General features: G+C 43.6%; 1 protein-coding gene across 3 annotated transcripts in view; it reads left to right on the top strand.

Moving 5' to 3' along the window:
* SLC17A5 (solute carrier family 17 member 5) overlaps positions 1–13930 on the top strand; it is a 58370-nt gene that overhangs the window by 34772 nt on the left and 9668 nt on the right. For all 3 annotated transcript variants that reach the window (XM_089921743.1, XM_022590376.3, XM_089921742.1), the window contains 2 exons: positions 1569–1701; positions 3585–3732. In XM_089921743.1, the coding sequence (XP_089777869.1) occupies positions 1569–1701; positions 3585–3732 (281 nt within the window). The remainder of the gene's footprint in view (positions 1–1568; positions 1702–3584; positions 3733–13930) is intronic.

Below are 13930 nucleotides of genomic sequence, written 5' to 3'. Positions count from 1 at the left end.
AAAGCAGAAGCCTGGGTGGTGAATGTGATGATTGCAAGGCTGACTGCACAACTGCATTGGTCACAAGGACTTAGAGCTGTCAACAGTGTTAAAGTGAACTGTTCCATCACCTCACTTCCAAGGCATGCTGAAAACATTGGCCACATGGACCGAACCTTAAACGTCACCCAAACAGCCAAGCTGTGAAGAACTCCTCTAGTTACTTTTGCAAAAAGAGATCCTATATACTTGAAATATATCCACCAATTGCATTGACAGAAGTTAAACTGAAATAAGGCTTTACCAATAGCATGGGACGGATTTGTTGCAAGCAACCTTGCTTTTCCTAAGCTCTCTGTTAACAGAGCCTGTCTCCTACTGTAGTGACAAATTGCATGCAAATTTAAAGATCATTCCACTAATGCTTCTATTTGCAATTTTCCCAGGAGAACTATAGAAAGAATGAAATATCAATAGCTTACTGGTAATTAGTATATGTACTTAATTGCCTTCATTTATTTATTATTATTATTTTTTTTTTTTTTTTTTTTTTGTGGTACGCGGGCCTCTCACCGTTGTGGCCTCTCCCGTTGCGGAGCACAGGTTCCGGACGCGCAGGCTCAGCGGCCATGGCTTATGGGCCCAGCCGCTCCGCGGCATGTGGGATCTTCCCGGACCGGGGCACGAACCCATGTCCCCTGCATCGGCAGGCGGACTCTCAACCACTGCGCCACCAGGAAGCCCACGTTTGTTTTTTTTTAACTGCATCTTGATTTTGCATACTTTCATTTCGGAACAAAATAAACAAAAAAAACCACAATACACAACCTTCAAACCCCATGTCAAATGTGGAAAGGGATAGGACTTGAGGCCCTTGTATCCTGCCTTAGACAGAAGGACAAAAATAAAACCACTAGACGTCAGCAGAGGGAGCCAGGTGGGCCAGGGCCACTGGGGCTGCCGCTGGGGGAGCCATGGGGACACTCTACGGAGGGAACAAAGTCTGCAGGTAGCGCTGTCACTTCATCCTCATCAGTGCCCGGGCCCAGCTCGATCATGCAGTAGAGGCGGTTGGAGCAGGTCTGGGGATCCTCAAGCGAGAAGCCGGAAGAGAGCAGTACAGTTTCGAGCAGCACCTAGACGGTGCTCACTTTAGAATAATTCATTAAGCTATACATTTGACTTATGTGCTTTTCTCTATCTGAATTTTATTTTATAATAAAAAATATTTTTAAAGTAAATAAATAAATGAAAACTGTCCCGTGGGGGAAAATCTATAGGCTAATAGGAGGACATCTTCTCTCACTGAAGCTACAGCCCAAGTCCCAAAATAACATTCAAGATTACCCTGAGCATACTGCACTATGGGAGCTCTGGTTCCCTCTGAGACAGGCTCCCTGGGACTGCATTGAACTGAATCCCATAATCCTTAGAAAAATCAGACTTATTTGCTGTATTATATAAAAATTAACAGAATACTGCTCTGTATCTCCTTTGCTTTCATATGGTGGTGGATGTGTGTGTGTGTATATGTTGTTTTGGTTCTTCCTCCCTCCATAATTAATTCCGGATCTTCTTATTCCTTCCAGAATGGGTTTTTATCTGCAGTCCCTTATTTAGGCTGTTGGTTATGTATGATCCTGTCTGGTCAGGCCGCTGACAATTTAAGGGCAAAATGGAATTTTTCAACTCTATGTGTTCGAAGAGTTTTTAGCCTTATAGGTAGGTAAAAATGAATCAGGTTTGGTTTTGGTTTACAATTATTTACTGTGTTTACAAGGCAAGGCAAAATAAAAATGATAATAGTAGTCATTTGTTCACATATTAAAACAATATATTTTAATGCATGTAGTGCATGTCTATACAAGATGGTTCTTTTTGAACGATGCATTTTGAGAATTAAGATTTGTAATATCCTATTATATCTACCATACTCTTGTAACTATAAAAAAATGGCATGCTTTGCTGAATATCTTTCCCAGAATTTTTTTTTAATTTATTTATTTTATTTATTTATTATTGGCTGTGTTGGGTCTTTGTTGCTGCGCGCGGGCTTTCTCTAGTTGCAGTATGCGGGGGCCGCTCTTTGTTGTGGTGTGCGGGCTTCTCATTGCGGTGGCTTCTCTTGTTGCGGAGCACGGGTTCTAGGTGTGCAGGCTTCAGTAGTTGTGGCCCACGGGCTCTAGAGCGCAGGCTCAGTAGTTGTAGCACACGGGCTTAGTTGCTCCGCAGCATGTGGGATCTTCCCGGACCAGGGCTCGAACCCGTGTCCCTTGCCTTGGCAGGCAGATTCTTATCCACTGCGCCACCAGGGAAGCCCATCTTCCCCAGAATTTTAAAAACCACTTTGTTTTCAACTCTAAGTTTGCAATGAAAATAAGATTTTTAAGTCTCCATCCCTTTTCTATTTTAAATTTCAATCAAAAATGTATACTAACATTATTATATCAAATGAGGAGCTATAAATCAAAGCTGTAACTCAAAGGAAGCTTAAATAATCATGTGTTTCAGAGTCTGATTTCAGAAAAGTGAATTTTAAAACTGTAGGACAGGGACTTCCCTGGCAGTCCAGTGGCTTCCGCTGCAGGGGGCACGGGTTTGATCCCTGGTCTGGGAACTAAGATCCCACATGCCATGTGGCGTGGCCAGGAAATAAATTTTTAAAAAAACACAAAAACCCGTGTAGGATAATTATTCAAGTAAGTAGAGACCCTCAAAGTCACTGATGACTGTACTTCCATAATTACATTGTAAAGGGACCCTATTCAATGTGATTCTGAAAACACCTTCTGAGCACCTGCAGCTACAATGTGCTGTCCAGTCCCACTGCTTACTGACCTCGACTCTGGAGAAATTTTTGCACATCTACAAGTGAAATAAATCCCTTTAGATTTAATTTGATTTTTTCTTTTTTGGCTTTCTGTGGACCTGCTCTGTCTTGTACAGTAGCCACTAGCCATATGTGGCTGATTAAATGTAATTGAAATTTAAAAATAAGTTCCTTGGTTGCAGTATATACAAATACAACATTTCCATCATCACAGAGGGTTGTTGGATGGCACTGCTATTGACACAGAGAGAAAACAGCAGCCCACTCGTTAGGTCCCTTCCTGTATTACTTGTATTTTATGCTTAACTGCCTGTAATAAGTTCCACGTATCGTTTTCAGTTGTCAAAACCTAGATGGAGTGTTTTTCTAACTTTATCCAGCAAAGTTTATTATTTAGTTTATCTTCTTTGGTTATGTGAACTTTGAATCACATTCTGTATCAACTATTGCTTCTCTCTAGAACCATATTTTTCAGTCATTCTCTTGTTCTTTTCTTAAACATTGTAGAACTTTGAGTCCTGGTCACACGTAGATTTAATAACATTGCATAGTGAGATTTTTTTTTTTTACGTTTTATAATAGTTGCATTAATCCTATATGTTTTCCAGCAAATTTTTTTTTCATGAAACTAATTTAAACTGAGTCTTCTAGGCAGTATACTGTTTCTACAGTAGATGGCAGTAATATCAAATCTCAGATTTATACTATATTAAAGAGCAAGCAAATATTAATGCTGGGGCTTCCTTTTTTTCTTTTTATAATTTTTTCACTCCAGGAATGATTGGACCTGCAGTATTCCTGGTAGCCGCTGGATTTATAGGTTGTGATTATTCTTTGGCCGTTGCGTTCCTAACCATATCCACAACACTGGGAGGCTTTTGCTCCTCTGGATTTAGCATCAACCATCTGGACATTGCTCCTTCGTGAGTACTGATATATAAAGATTCGTTCTGACTGACTTGAAACTATTTTCTTTAAGTGTGGTAAAATATATATAACATAAAATTTGCCATTTTTAAGTGTATAGTTCTGTGGCATTAAGTACATCCATTCACATTATTATGCAACCATCACCATGATCCATTCCAGAACATTTTTATCTTCCCACACTGAAACCCTGGACCCATTAAACACTAACTCCCATTCCCCCCGCTCACGCCCCAGCCCCTGGCAACTGCCATTCTACTACTTTCTCTCTCTATGCATTTGACTACTCTAGGAATGACACCACACAGCTAGTAAATGATAGAGCCACAACTTCCCCCTAAAATCTTACTTTTAATCCCAGAATTCTTTCTACAGCTATTTCTCTGGAAATATTCTTTGGGCCTGTGCCAGTTGACAAGGTAGAGGAGGGGATTATGTAAATATTTTAACCCAGGGGATTTGATGCACTTAATTTTTTTTTTTTTTTTTTTTTTTAATTTTTTTTTAAATAATGAATATGAATTTATTTTTGGAGAAAAGACCAGTGGTCTCCTGCCACCTTTCCCCTACCCCCAGTTCTTCCCACCTAGACTACCACAGAATCTTCTGATTTCTGTTAATCCTTGTCTCCCATCCCTTCAATAAATACTTCTAAATAAGCTCCAACAAACTGATGCTCACAGAGCTTGAGTGGACCTTTGAAATCATTCTAATCCAGTCTCTCGTTTTATATAAGAAGTCCAGGAAGGCTCCATAGCATCGGAGATGCTTAACTCTGGGCGGAGTCCTATCTGCCGCTCCATAATGCTACAGGGGCTCATTCTCGGCCTGTGGTCCACTGCCATTTCCTCTCCATCCATCTGAATCCTTTCCAGTTCATATCCCAGTTCTTCATTAAGCCTTTCCAGGCCATTGTGCTTTTTTCTCTTCCTTTTCTCAATTTACAATTTTATGCTGGATACCATACCTTAATTTGTAATTATTTCTAAATGTAACTCTTCTCTTTCTTACCTCCCCAATTTGCATGTAAGCTTCCTCAGACTGAGACATCCTGTATATCCATATCACAGCTTCTGCAGAAGGAGAGGCACCCCCAGTCCATACTTGCTGAGTGGTTGATTTATCTGAACATACTAAGCAAATAGGAGCTTCAGTGCTACATACCCTTAACAGTGGGGAACCAAAGAAAGAAAACCATTTGAAACAAAATGTAGCCTAAGCAAAAGCTCTAGGGCTATAATCTTTGAGAGTTCAGGGCCCAAGTCTGTCTTATTAACCCCAGCAGTACCAGCACCTGGCCCTGTGCTGGGCCATGGTCAGTGCTCAGTCAATCAATTACATGAATGGAAGAATGAAAATAGACTTTCATATTCAGTACCATGTCAAAATTCTTTCTAAAACGCTATTTGTGTGTTGACCTTACTGTGTGTCAGTCAACACTTTTCTTTAAAGCTCTTTCTTATGAGAAATAAGAAATAAGGGAAGAATTTTGTGAACTTTACAAGGTGGAAAATGTTTGTTAAGTATACATATTGGTGAGTTAAGAACTGAAGGAGTTTCGGACTTCCCCGGCGGTCCAGTGGTTAAGACTCTGCGCCTGCAATGCAGGGGCATGGGTTCAATCCCTGTTCAAGGAACTAAGATCCCATATGCCGTGCAGCACAGCCAAAAAAAAAAAGAAGAACTGAAGGAGTTTAACATAAGGAAAGAGAAGAAGAATAGTAAATTAACTTGGAAAGTAAATTAATTAATTTTTTTTTAAAAAGTAAATTAATTTAATTTACTTGGAAAGTAAATTAATCTCAAGAGAACTTTGTTAAATGTAGTGAAAGTTTGAAAGATTGAATACAAACCTAACTGAAATAATAAAGAGCCCATTGAAGCGGAAGGAGTAAAGGTGTAAGATGCCATTTCCGTGGGGACCAGGGCAAGCCCACTGCCCTAAACAAATCTCTGCTCGGGCTTGAGACTTGGACTTGAGATTTACAAAGTAGAGAAAAGGATTCAAGGAATAGGAAATAATTAAAGGACTGTTCCTTTACGCTACTGATTAGAAAAGGAATCTGGAAAGGATTTCCCTTGAAATAAGTTAAGCAAATGGCATTGTTCTTATAAACTATGAGTGTGTGGTTTATAGAATCATAGAAAGTTAGAAGTGGGAAGGATTTAGAGTATTCTTGTCTCTTACTATACCGACTGTGGTCCACGGAGCAGCGGCATGATTGTGCAAAATGCAGATCCTCAGGCATCTCCCCAGACTTACTGAACTAGAATCTGCATCTTTAGATCCTCAGGGATCTAGGGGATCCTTTAGATCCCTTGTACCTTTGAGCGTGAGACCCTGGTCTGGTCCAGTTCTCTGATGCATACAACAAACGTTTAGAGAGTACCTGCTATACCTTCAGTCCTCCACGTGGTGCTACAGAAAATAAAACCCAGCTCCTGCTCGCAAGGAGATTAGTCTAGTTAGGAAAGAAACAATAAAAAATAAACAATTGTAATATATTATGATGCTAATTAATTCTTTCAAAAAGTAATTATCAAATGCCTACCAGCTACCAGCCAAAGCAGCACAACTGTGGCCTGTGGAGCTCTTAGTCTAGGGTGGTGGACACGAAAGAAATAAAAACCAACTTTTTGAAGAGAAAGTTGAGAGAATATAGTAGGGGGATATAATGCAGATCAGGGAGCAAGGGAAGGTCTCTGTGAGGAAGTGATATTTAAGCTAAAGCCTGAAGAATGAGTAAGAAGTTAGGCAAAAAGGAAGTAGTATTCCCGACAGAGGAATTTACATGACAGGAAGAAGAAACTGGTGTGTGTCTTAGTCTGCTTGGACTGACAGAACAAAATACCATAGACTGGGTACCTTAATCAACAGAAATTTTCTCACAGTTCTAGAGGCTAGAATTCCAAGATCAAGGTGCCAACACAATTGTTTTCTGGTGAGGAGTCTTCCTGGTTTGCAGAAGAGCTGACCCCTTGCTGTGTGCTTACTCGGCCTTTCTTCAGGTATGCGTGCATGGGTGTGTGCAGAGAGGGCAAGAGCTCTGGTGTCTCTTACTCTTCTTATAAGGGCACCAGCCCTGTCAGATTAGGGCCCCACCCTTGTGATCTCATTTAACCTTTATCACCTCGTAAAGACCCTGTCTCCAAATGCAATCACACTGAGGGTTAGGGCTTCAACATATGAATTTTGAAAGCACGCACTCAGTCCAGAACAGTGTATTTCACGTAACTGAGAGAAGATCATTTGTGGCTGAGATGCAGGGAAGAAAGCCACTGGGGAGTAAGCAGGAGCCTATAGTAAGCGTTTTATATTGTATCCAAAGCAAGTAAGAAGTGACATTCTCTGTATTTTAAGGCCACTCTGTGAGGACGAATACAAGCGGAGAAAGCCAATTAGGAAGCTATTGTAGTAATCCATATAGGAGGTGATGATGGCCTGGAATGGGGATAGGAGATGTAAAGAAGTAGATAGATTTGAGGTCTTTGTGATTACAGGAGGTGGGACTTGACAGTAGATTAGACCTGAAGAGCGAGGAAGATATCAAGGATGATGTATTTTGTATTTTGCGTGGGCAGACAGTTGTGCCGCTGACTGAAACTGGGATGTCTGGAGGAAGAAGAGTCTTGGGGTAAGATAAAAAATTTCACAGGTTGGGGCTTCCCTGGTGGCGCAGTGGTTGAGAGTCCGCCCGCCGATACGGGGGGCGTGGGTTCGTGCCCCGGTCCGGGAGGATCCCGCGTGCCACAGAGCAGCTGGGCCCGTGAGCTGTAGCCACTGGGCCTGGGCGTCCAGAGCCTGTGCTCCGCGGCGGGAGAGGCCACGGCAGTGAGAGGCCCGCGTACCGCAAAAAAAAAAAAAAAAAATCACAGATTAAAAATTTTTTTTTAATATTTATTTATTTAGCTGCGCTGGGTCTTAGTTGCAGCATGTGGGATCTTCGCTGCAGCGTGCGGGATCTTTAGTTGAGGCATGCAGGATCTAGTTCCCCGACCAGGGATCAAACCCAGGCCCCCTGCATTGCAAGCGCAGAGTCTTAACCCCTGGACCGCCAGGGAAGTCCCTTAAATTTTAGATATTTGTGAAAAACGTTTAGAAAATAGTAGTTGTAGGCAGTTTGACATTTGGATCTGGAACTCAGAAAATCAGTCTGACCAGAAATGAAAATTAGGGAATAGTAATCCACATTTCAGAGTTTTTAAAGACAAGGATTGCCTGGTGAGAGACAGTAGAATGACAAGATGAGTGATCCCCAGGACTGGGTCTTGACAAATATGTAGAGACCAGAAAGAGGGGAAATAACCAGACAAGGAGACCAAAAAGGAGCAACCAGGGAGACAGAAGGAAAATCAAGAATGTGGTGTCAAGGAAGCCAAGACTATCCAGTCTTCAGTTCAAGAATGAGAGCTGAACAAGAGATAAAGGTGTAGGAGTGGTCAACATATGAGTAGTAGATGAAACCGTGGGCTTGGATAAAATTACTCAGCAAACTGTGACGAGAACCTTGGGAATCCATTAAGAGAAAGAAGAGCCTGATGCAGAGATAACTGAGAAGGGGGCTTCCCTGGGCTTCCCTGATGGCGCAGTGGTTAAGAATCTGCCTGCCAATGCAGGGGACACAGGTTCGAGCCCTGGTCCAGGAAGACCCCACATTGCGTGGAGCAACTAAGCCCGTGCACCACAACTACTGAGCCTGCGCTCTAGAGCCTGCGAGCCACAACTACTGAAGCCCGCGTGCCACAACTACTGAAGCCCGTGCACCTAGAGCCCGTGCTCCTCAACAAGAGAAGCCACCGCAATGAGAAGCCCGCAACGAGGAGTAGTTGCTCACCACAACTAGAGAAAGCCCGCACGCAGCAAGGAGGACCCAATGCAGCCAAAAGTAAAATAAACTTATTAAAAAAAAAAAAGACTTACATTTTCATTATAAAAAAAAAAAGATAACTGAGAAGAAGCAACAGGAGAAGGATAAGGAAAAATTAGTAGAGATTAGGATCCCCAAAGGGAAAGCTTGATCAACAATGTCAGATGCGCCAGAGAAGCCAAGTAAAATAAGAACGAACGTGTTCCTTGGATTGGACAACCAGATGGAGAAGTTCATTAAAGATCTTGGTGACAGTGCTTCCATGGAGGAAGGAGAAGGAAGCTAGGCTGAAGGCAGCATACAGCAGTGGTTTCAGAGTGTGATCCTTAACCCATCCACATCAAAATCAGCAGGAGTGCTTGCTGAAAACAAAGCAGAATTGTTGATCACAGAACTAGGAATCTGCATTTTGTTGCCCCTCCGTGTTGTCCTCATGGACATTAAAATTTGAGAACCATTGCCAATAAACAGCTGTTTCAAAACTATTAACCATGAAGGGAAGGAAAAGAAGCTAAAGATGGACACATGCTGCTGGAGGATTTTGAGACCGAAGTATGTTAATATGCTGAGAAAAGAAGGCCAGTAAAGGATGAGAGATTAAAAGTTAAAAGAAAGAAGTAAAAATGACAGGCTGGTAGAACGCAGGAAGGAATGACATCCAGTGCCCAGTGGAAGGGATGAGCTTTCAACTGAGAAAAGAAGGAAAGCAGTAAGTTGGGTTCAGTTGAAGAAAAGTTTTCAGGTGAGTTGAGAAGCCAAGGATTGTGGTTTTAAAATACCTCCATAGGGGCTTCCCTGGCGGCGCAGTGGTTGGGAGTCTGCCTGCCGATGCAGAGGACACGGGTTCGTGCCCTGGTCTGGGAAGACCCCGCATGCCGCGGAGCGGCTGGGCCTGTGAGCCATGGCCGCTGAGCCTGTGCCTCCGGAGCCTGTGCTCCGCAACGGGAGAGGCCACGACAGTGAGAGGCCCGCGTACCGCAAATAAATAAATAAATAAATAAATAATACATAAATAAAATAAAATACCTCCATGGGACTTCCCTGGTGGTGCAGTGGTTAAGAATCCGCCTGCCAATGCAGGGGATACGGGTTCGAGCCCTGGTCTGGGAAGATCCTACATGCCACGGAGCAACTAAGCCTGTGCACCACAACTACTGAGCCTGCGCTCTAGAGCCCGTGAGCCACAACTACTGAGCCGCGCGCCTCAACTACTGAAGCCCACGCGCCTAGAGCCCATGCTCCGCAACAAGAGAAGCCACCGCGGTGAGAAGCCTGCACACCACGACAAAGAGTAGCCCCCACTCGCCGCAACTAGAGAAATCCCACGTGCAGCAATGAAGACCCAACGCTGCCAAAAGTAAAAGAATTAATTAATTTTTTTTAAAAAAGATTCTGGTTCAAAAGATAAAATGCATATACAAAGCTTTAAAAAAAATAACTCCACAAGTTCTTCAACACTCTTCCCTTCAAAAGGTGGAGCCTGTGTCCCCTCCCTTTGCGTGTGGGCTGGGTTTAGTGACCTGTTTCTAAGGAGTAGAATCCAGCAGAAGTGATGGTGTCTGACTGGGTCCCAGGAGGCAGCGTAGCACCTTGCTTGCTCTTTCTGTCTCAGATGACTCACACTGGGGGTGCCAGCTGCCGCATGGTGAGGACACTCAGAACCCAGTACAAGGCCCAGTGGGGAGGAACGAGGCCTCCAGCCAGCAGCCACATGAGTGGGATCAGAAGCTGGTCCTCCAGCCCCAGGCAGACCTTCAGATGACCGCGGCCCCGGCCAGCAGCGTCACTGAAACCTCCTGAGAGATTCTGAGCCAGAATCGCCCGGCTGAGGCCCTCCTACATTCCTGACCCACAGAAACTGTCAGATGACAGATATTTGTTATCTGAAGCTGCTGCCTTTGGAGGTAATTTATTATGTGGCAGTAAATAACTGATTAAAAAATCTTAAGTGTTTTTGATTTTCTCTGTGACATGGGAGTCAGGTTCATTGCTGAGACTAAGAAAAAAATAGAGTAAAAGACTTGAGAATGGGCTTCCCTGGTGGCACAGTGGTTGAGGATCCGCCTGCCGATGCAGGGGACGCGGGTTCGTGCCCCGGTCCAGGGAAGATCCCACATGCCGCGGAGCGGCTGGGCCCGTGAGCCATGGCCGCTGAGCCTGCGCATCCGGATCCTGAGAAAAATAGTCACTGAGAACTCATAGAAGGGATCTGGGCTTTGGTGAGGATCACCTCAGGTTGGACAGGACTCGTGTACTCTCCCTAGTTTACAAGGTGGTTTTTCCTTTGAGTGCTGTTCGGCAGCCCAAGTGTAGGACTGAAAATGTGCTGTTGACTTGATCTAGGCTTGAGATTTCAACAAGCTGAGTCAAAGGGATCTGGGAATTGGGAGTTTGGGCACAAAAGAGGCCCAGGCTGTGTTATCTCTCAGACACTTTTAGTTGAAGGAATGGAAATCCTAATTCAAGCTGGCTAAACATCATAATGTATTAGTGAAAAGTCCAGAGACGGGAGGCTTCAAGCAGGAGCTGATATCCAGCTGTCCACTAATCTCACCCAAGACTCGTTTCTTTTCCACTCTCTACTCTGCCTTTCATACCAGTTTTATCCTAAAGCTGGATCTGCGAATAAAATCATACAGTGAAATGATTACCAGTAACAACGAGGGTTACATGCTTCTTTTTTTTTTTTTTTTTTTTTTGCAGTACGCGGGCCTCTCACTGTTGTGGCCCCTCCCGCTGCGGAGCACAGGCTCCGGACGCCCAGGCTCAGTGGCCATGGCTCACGGTCCCAGCCGCTCCGCGGCATGTGGGATCTTCCCGGACCGGGGCACGAACCCGTGTCCCCTGCATCGGCAGGCAGACTCTCAACCACTGCGCCACCAGGGAAGCCCTACATGCTTCTTCATTCACATGAAGCAAGAAAGAAAATGATCTTTTCCTCTTTCCATCATGGAAATACAGGCTTCATTTGGAACCAGACTGAGTCACATATCCACGCCTGAACCAACCCCCATGGCCAAGGGAATGCCATTAGACTTCAGCACAATCAGCACCCGCCCCTAAAGTTAGAGGTGAAGGAGTCAGTGCCCCTAAGCCTCATGGGAATGGATGCCGAGGGAGCCATTGGTGACGTCCACACAACACGTCAAGATATGAGCACAAAGAAAAGAACTCATTTGGAAGATGAAGAAACTCGGGCACAGAGGAGCTGTGTGACTTGCAAAGTCACAGTTAGCAAACGGCAGACCGAAGGCTTGAATCCAGGTCTTCTAGCTCTGTGGTCCCAGGATCTTTCTGCTACATCAAGGTGCCTCTCAATGACTTATTTAAAAGATCTTACAAATTGGTCATTGAAGAGGCACTAGCAGTTATTTTGAAAACTCAGGAAAAAGAATTCATTGCAGAGAACAGATAACGTACTTTGGTTGCCTCAGTTAATGCGATTTTATTACAAAACTAAGTAAAAACTGAACCGTTAAATAGAAATTGGAGCTATTGTCAAAAGAAGATGAAAATGCATGCCAGGGCTTCCCTGGTGGCGCAGTGGTTGGGAGTCCGCCTGCCAATGCAGGGGACACGGGTTCGTGCCCCAGTCCGGGAAGATCCCACATGCCGCGGAGCAGCTCAGCCCGTGTGCCGCAACTACTGAGTCTGCACTCTAGAGCCTGCGAGCCACAACTACTGAAGCCTGTACACCTACAGCCTCTGCTCCGCAACAAGAGAAGCCACTGCAATGGGAAGCCCACGCACTGCAACAAAGAGTAGCCCCCACTCACCGCAACTAGAGAAAGCCCGCGTGCAGCAACGAAGACTCAACACAGCCAAAAATAAAAATAAAATAAAATAAATAAATTTTTTAAAAAAAGAAAATGCATGCTAGAGAAGGAAAAAACAAATATCCATGGTACCTACCTTATAAAATTGTTTTGAGGATTAAATAGAGCACAGAGAGAGAGAGAGAGAACACTTCGCTCATAATGTAATAAATGCATTTGCACATAATGCGATAAACTTCATTATTATTTTCTGGCAAACTTTGAGTCAGGTACCATGATCAGGGTCACAAATCAATCCAAGCAGAATACTAAAGGGATGATTGGTGAGCTCTTGGAAAAGAAAATACTGATCACTAAGGAGCCACCACTGGGTCACTAAGCCCCAAAATAGCAAATTTCTCAACATCATTTTCGACCGTGTATACACAGTATATTTGGTATATCAGGATTTCAGCAAGGTCTCCCATGATGTCCTTTTAGACAGGATGGAGAGAGATGAACTGGATGTGCAATTAGGTGGATTTGTCATCACTAAACTTCAGTGTCATAGCATGCTGATTCATGGACCTAGTCATTAAGCAAGCACTGTGCCAAGCACCGTAGCAGACGTTGAAGACATAAACATGAAACCCTGCTTGCACCTGGGTAAGCTTCTGCTGGCTTGGAGGGTGATATGGTGTTGTCCTGAAGCATTTACTGGACAGCCTGCAGGCAGTATCCTGGAACTGGGCTTCAAGCATCAGCTGGGTTGGTTGAACTCTCGGTCTGAAAGACCCTGGTCCAGCCCTGACATTTTATGAGTCCTTTATTTATTTATTTATTTTGCTGTTAAAATGACAGTAATTTTATTAAAGTTCCATATAGTACAAATCAGTAAAACAGACTAGAAATAAAATAATACTTGGAATTCAAAATAATACAAGAATAACATAGTTATTCCATGTAAACCACAAAACAAACCTTGTATGGCTGAAATAAGGGATCTAATTTTTATTTGACTTGAGAGATTACACTAGCTGTGACACACGACTTCACACCAGTCTCACTGCAAATCATCTGGCTTTTATAACCTCGACTTTTCTCACACATATTAAATCATATAGAAGAAAACCTTTATGAAACAAAGACCTTCCACCAATATCACATCTTAATATAGTACTGATTATAAATGTTTCAAGTGCACAGTTTGTTTTAGAAAAATAAGCTAAAAACCAATGAACGATCACAGAAAACAGTAGAGCTTCTGAACATCAAAGGCATATTTCAGGAATGCAGTGGGCACGTGGTTGCCTTTAAACTTAGAACAGAAAGTAATACAGTGAAAGAAAGTTTGGGAAGATACTAACAGGCTACAGTTCCTAGGCCTCATCAGAGTTCAAATCTCAAGCTAAACGGCTGAAAATGAGGGGAAATTGGGCAAGCCCAGCAATTCCCATGTCTGGACGTGCCGCGTGGGCCCTTGTCCTGTTACTTTGACAGCTGCCGAGACTTCACACGTTTTCATCCCCTCCCTGTACTTTCTCTGCGCCCACTCGTCTCTTACAGCCAAA

The sequence above is a fragment of the Delphinapterus leucas genome, chromosome 12, assembly GCF_059928025.1.
Source record: "Delphinapterus leucas isolate spDelLeu-1000000601 "Yukka" chromosome 12, BTC_Dleu_Yukka2, whole genome shotgun sequence".
NCBI classification, from domain to species: domain Eukaryota; kingdom Metazoa; phylum Chordata; class Mammalia; order Artiodactyla; family Monodontidae; genus Delphinapterus; species Delphinapterus leucas.
This window is presented reverse-complemented; position numbering and strand designations above follow the sequence as displayed.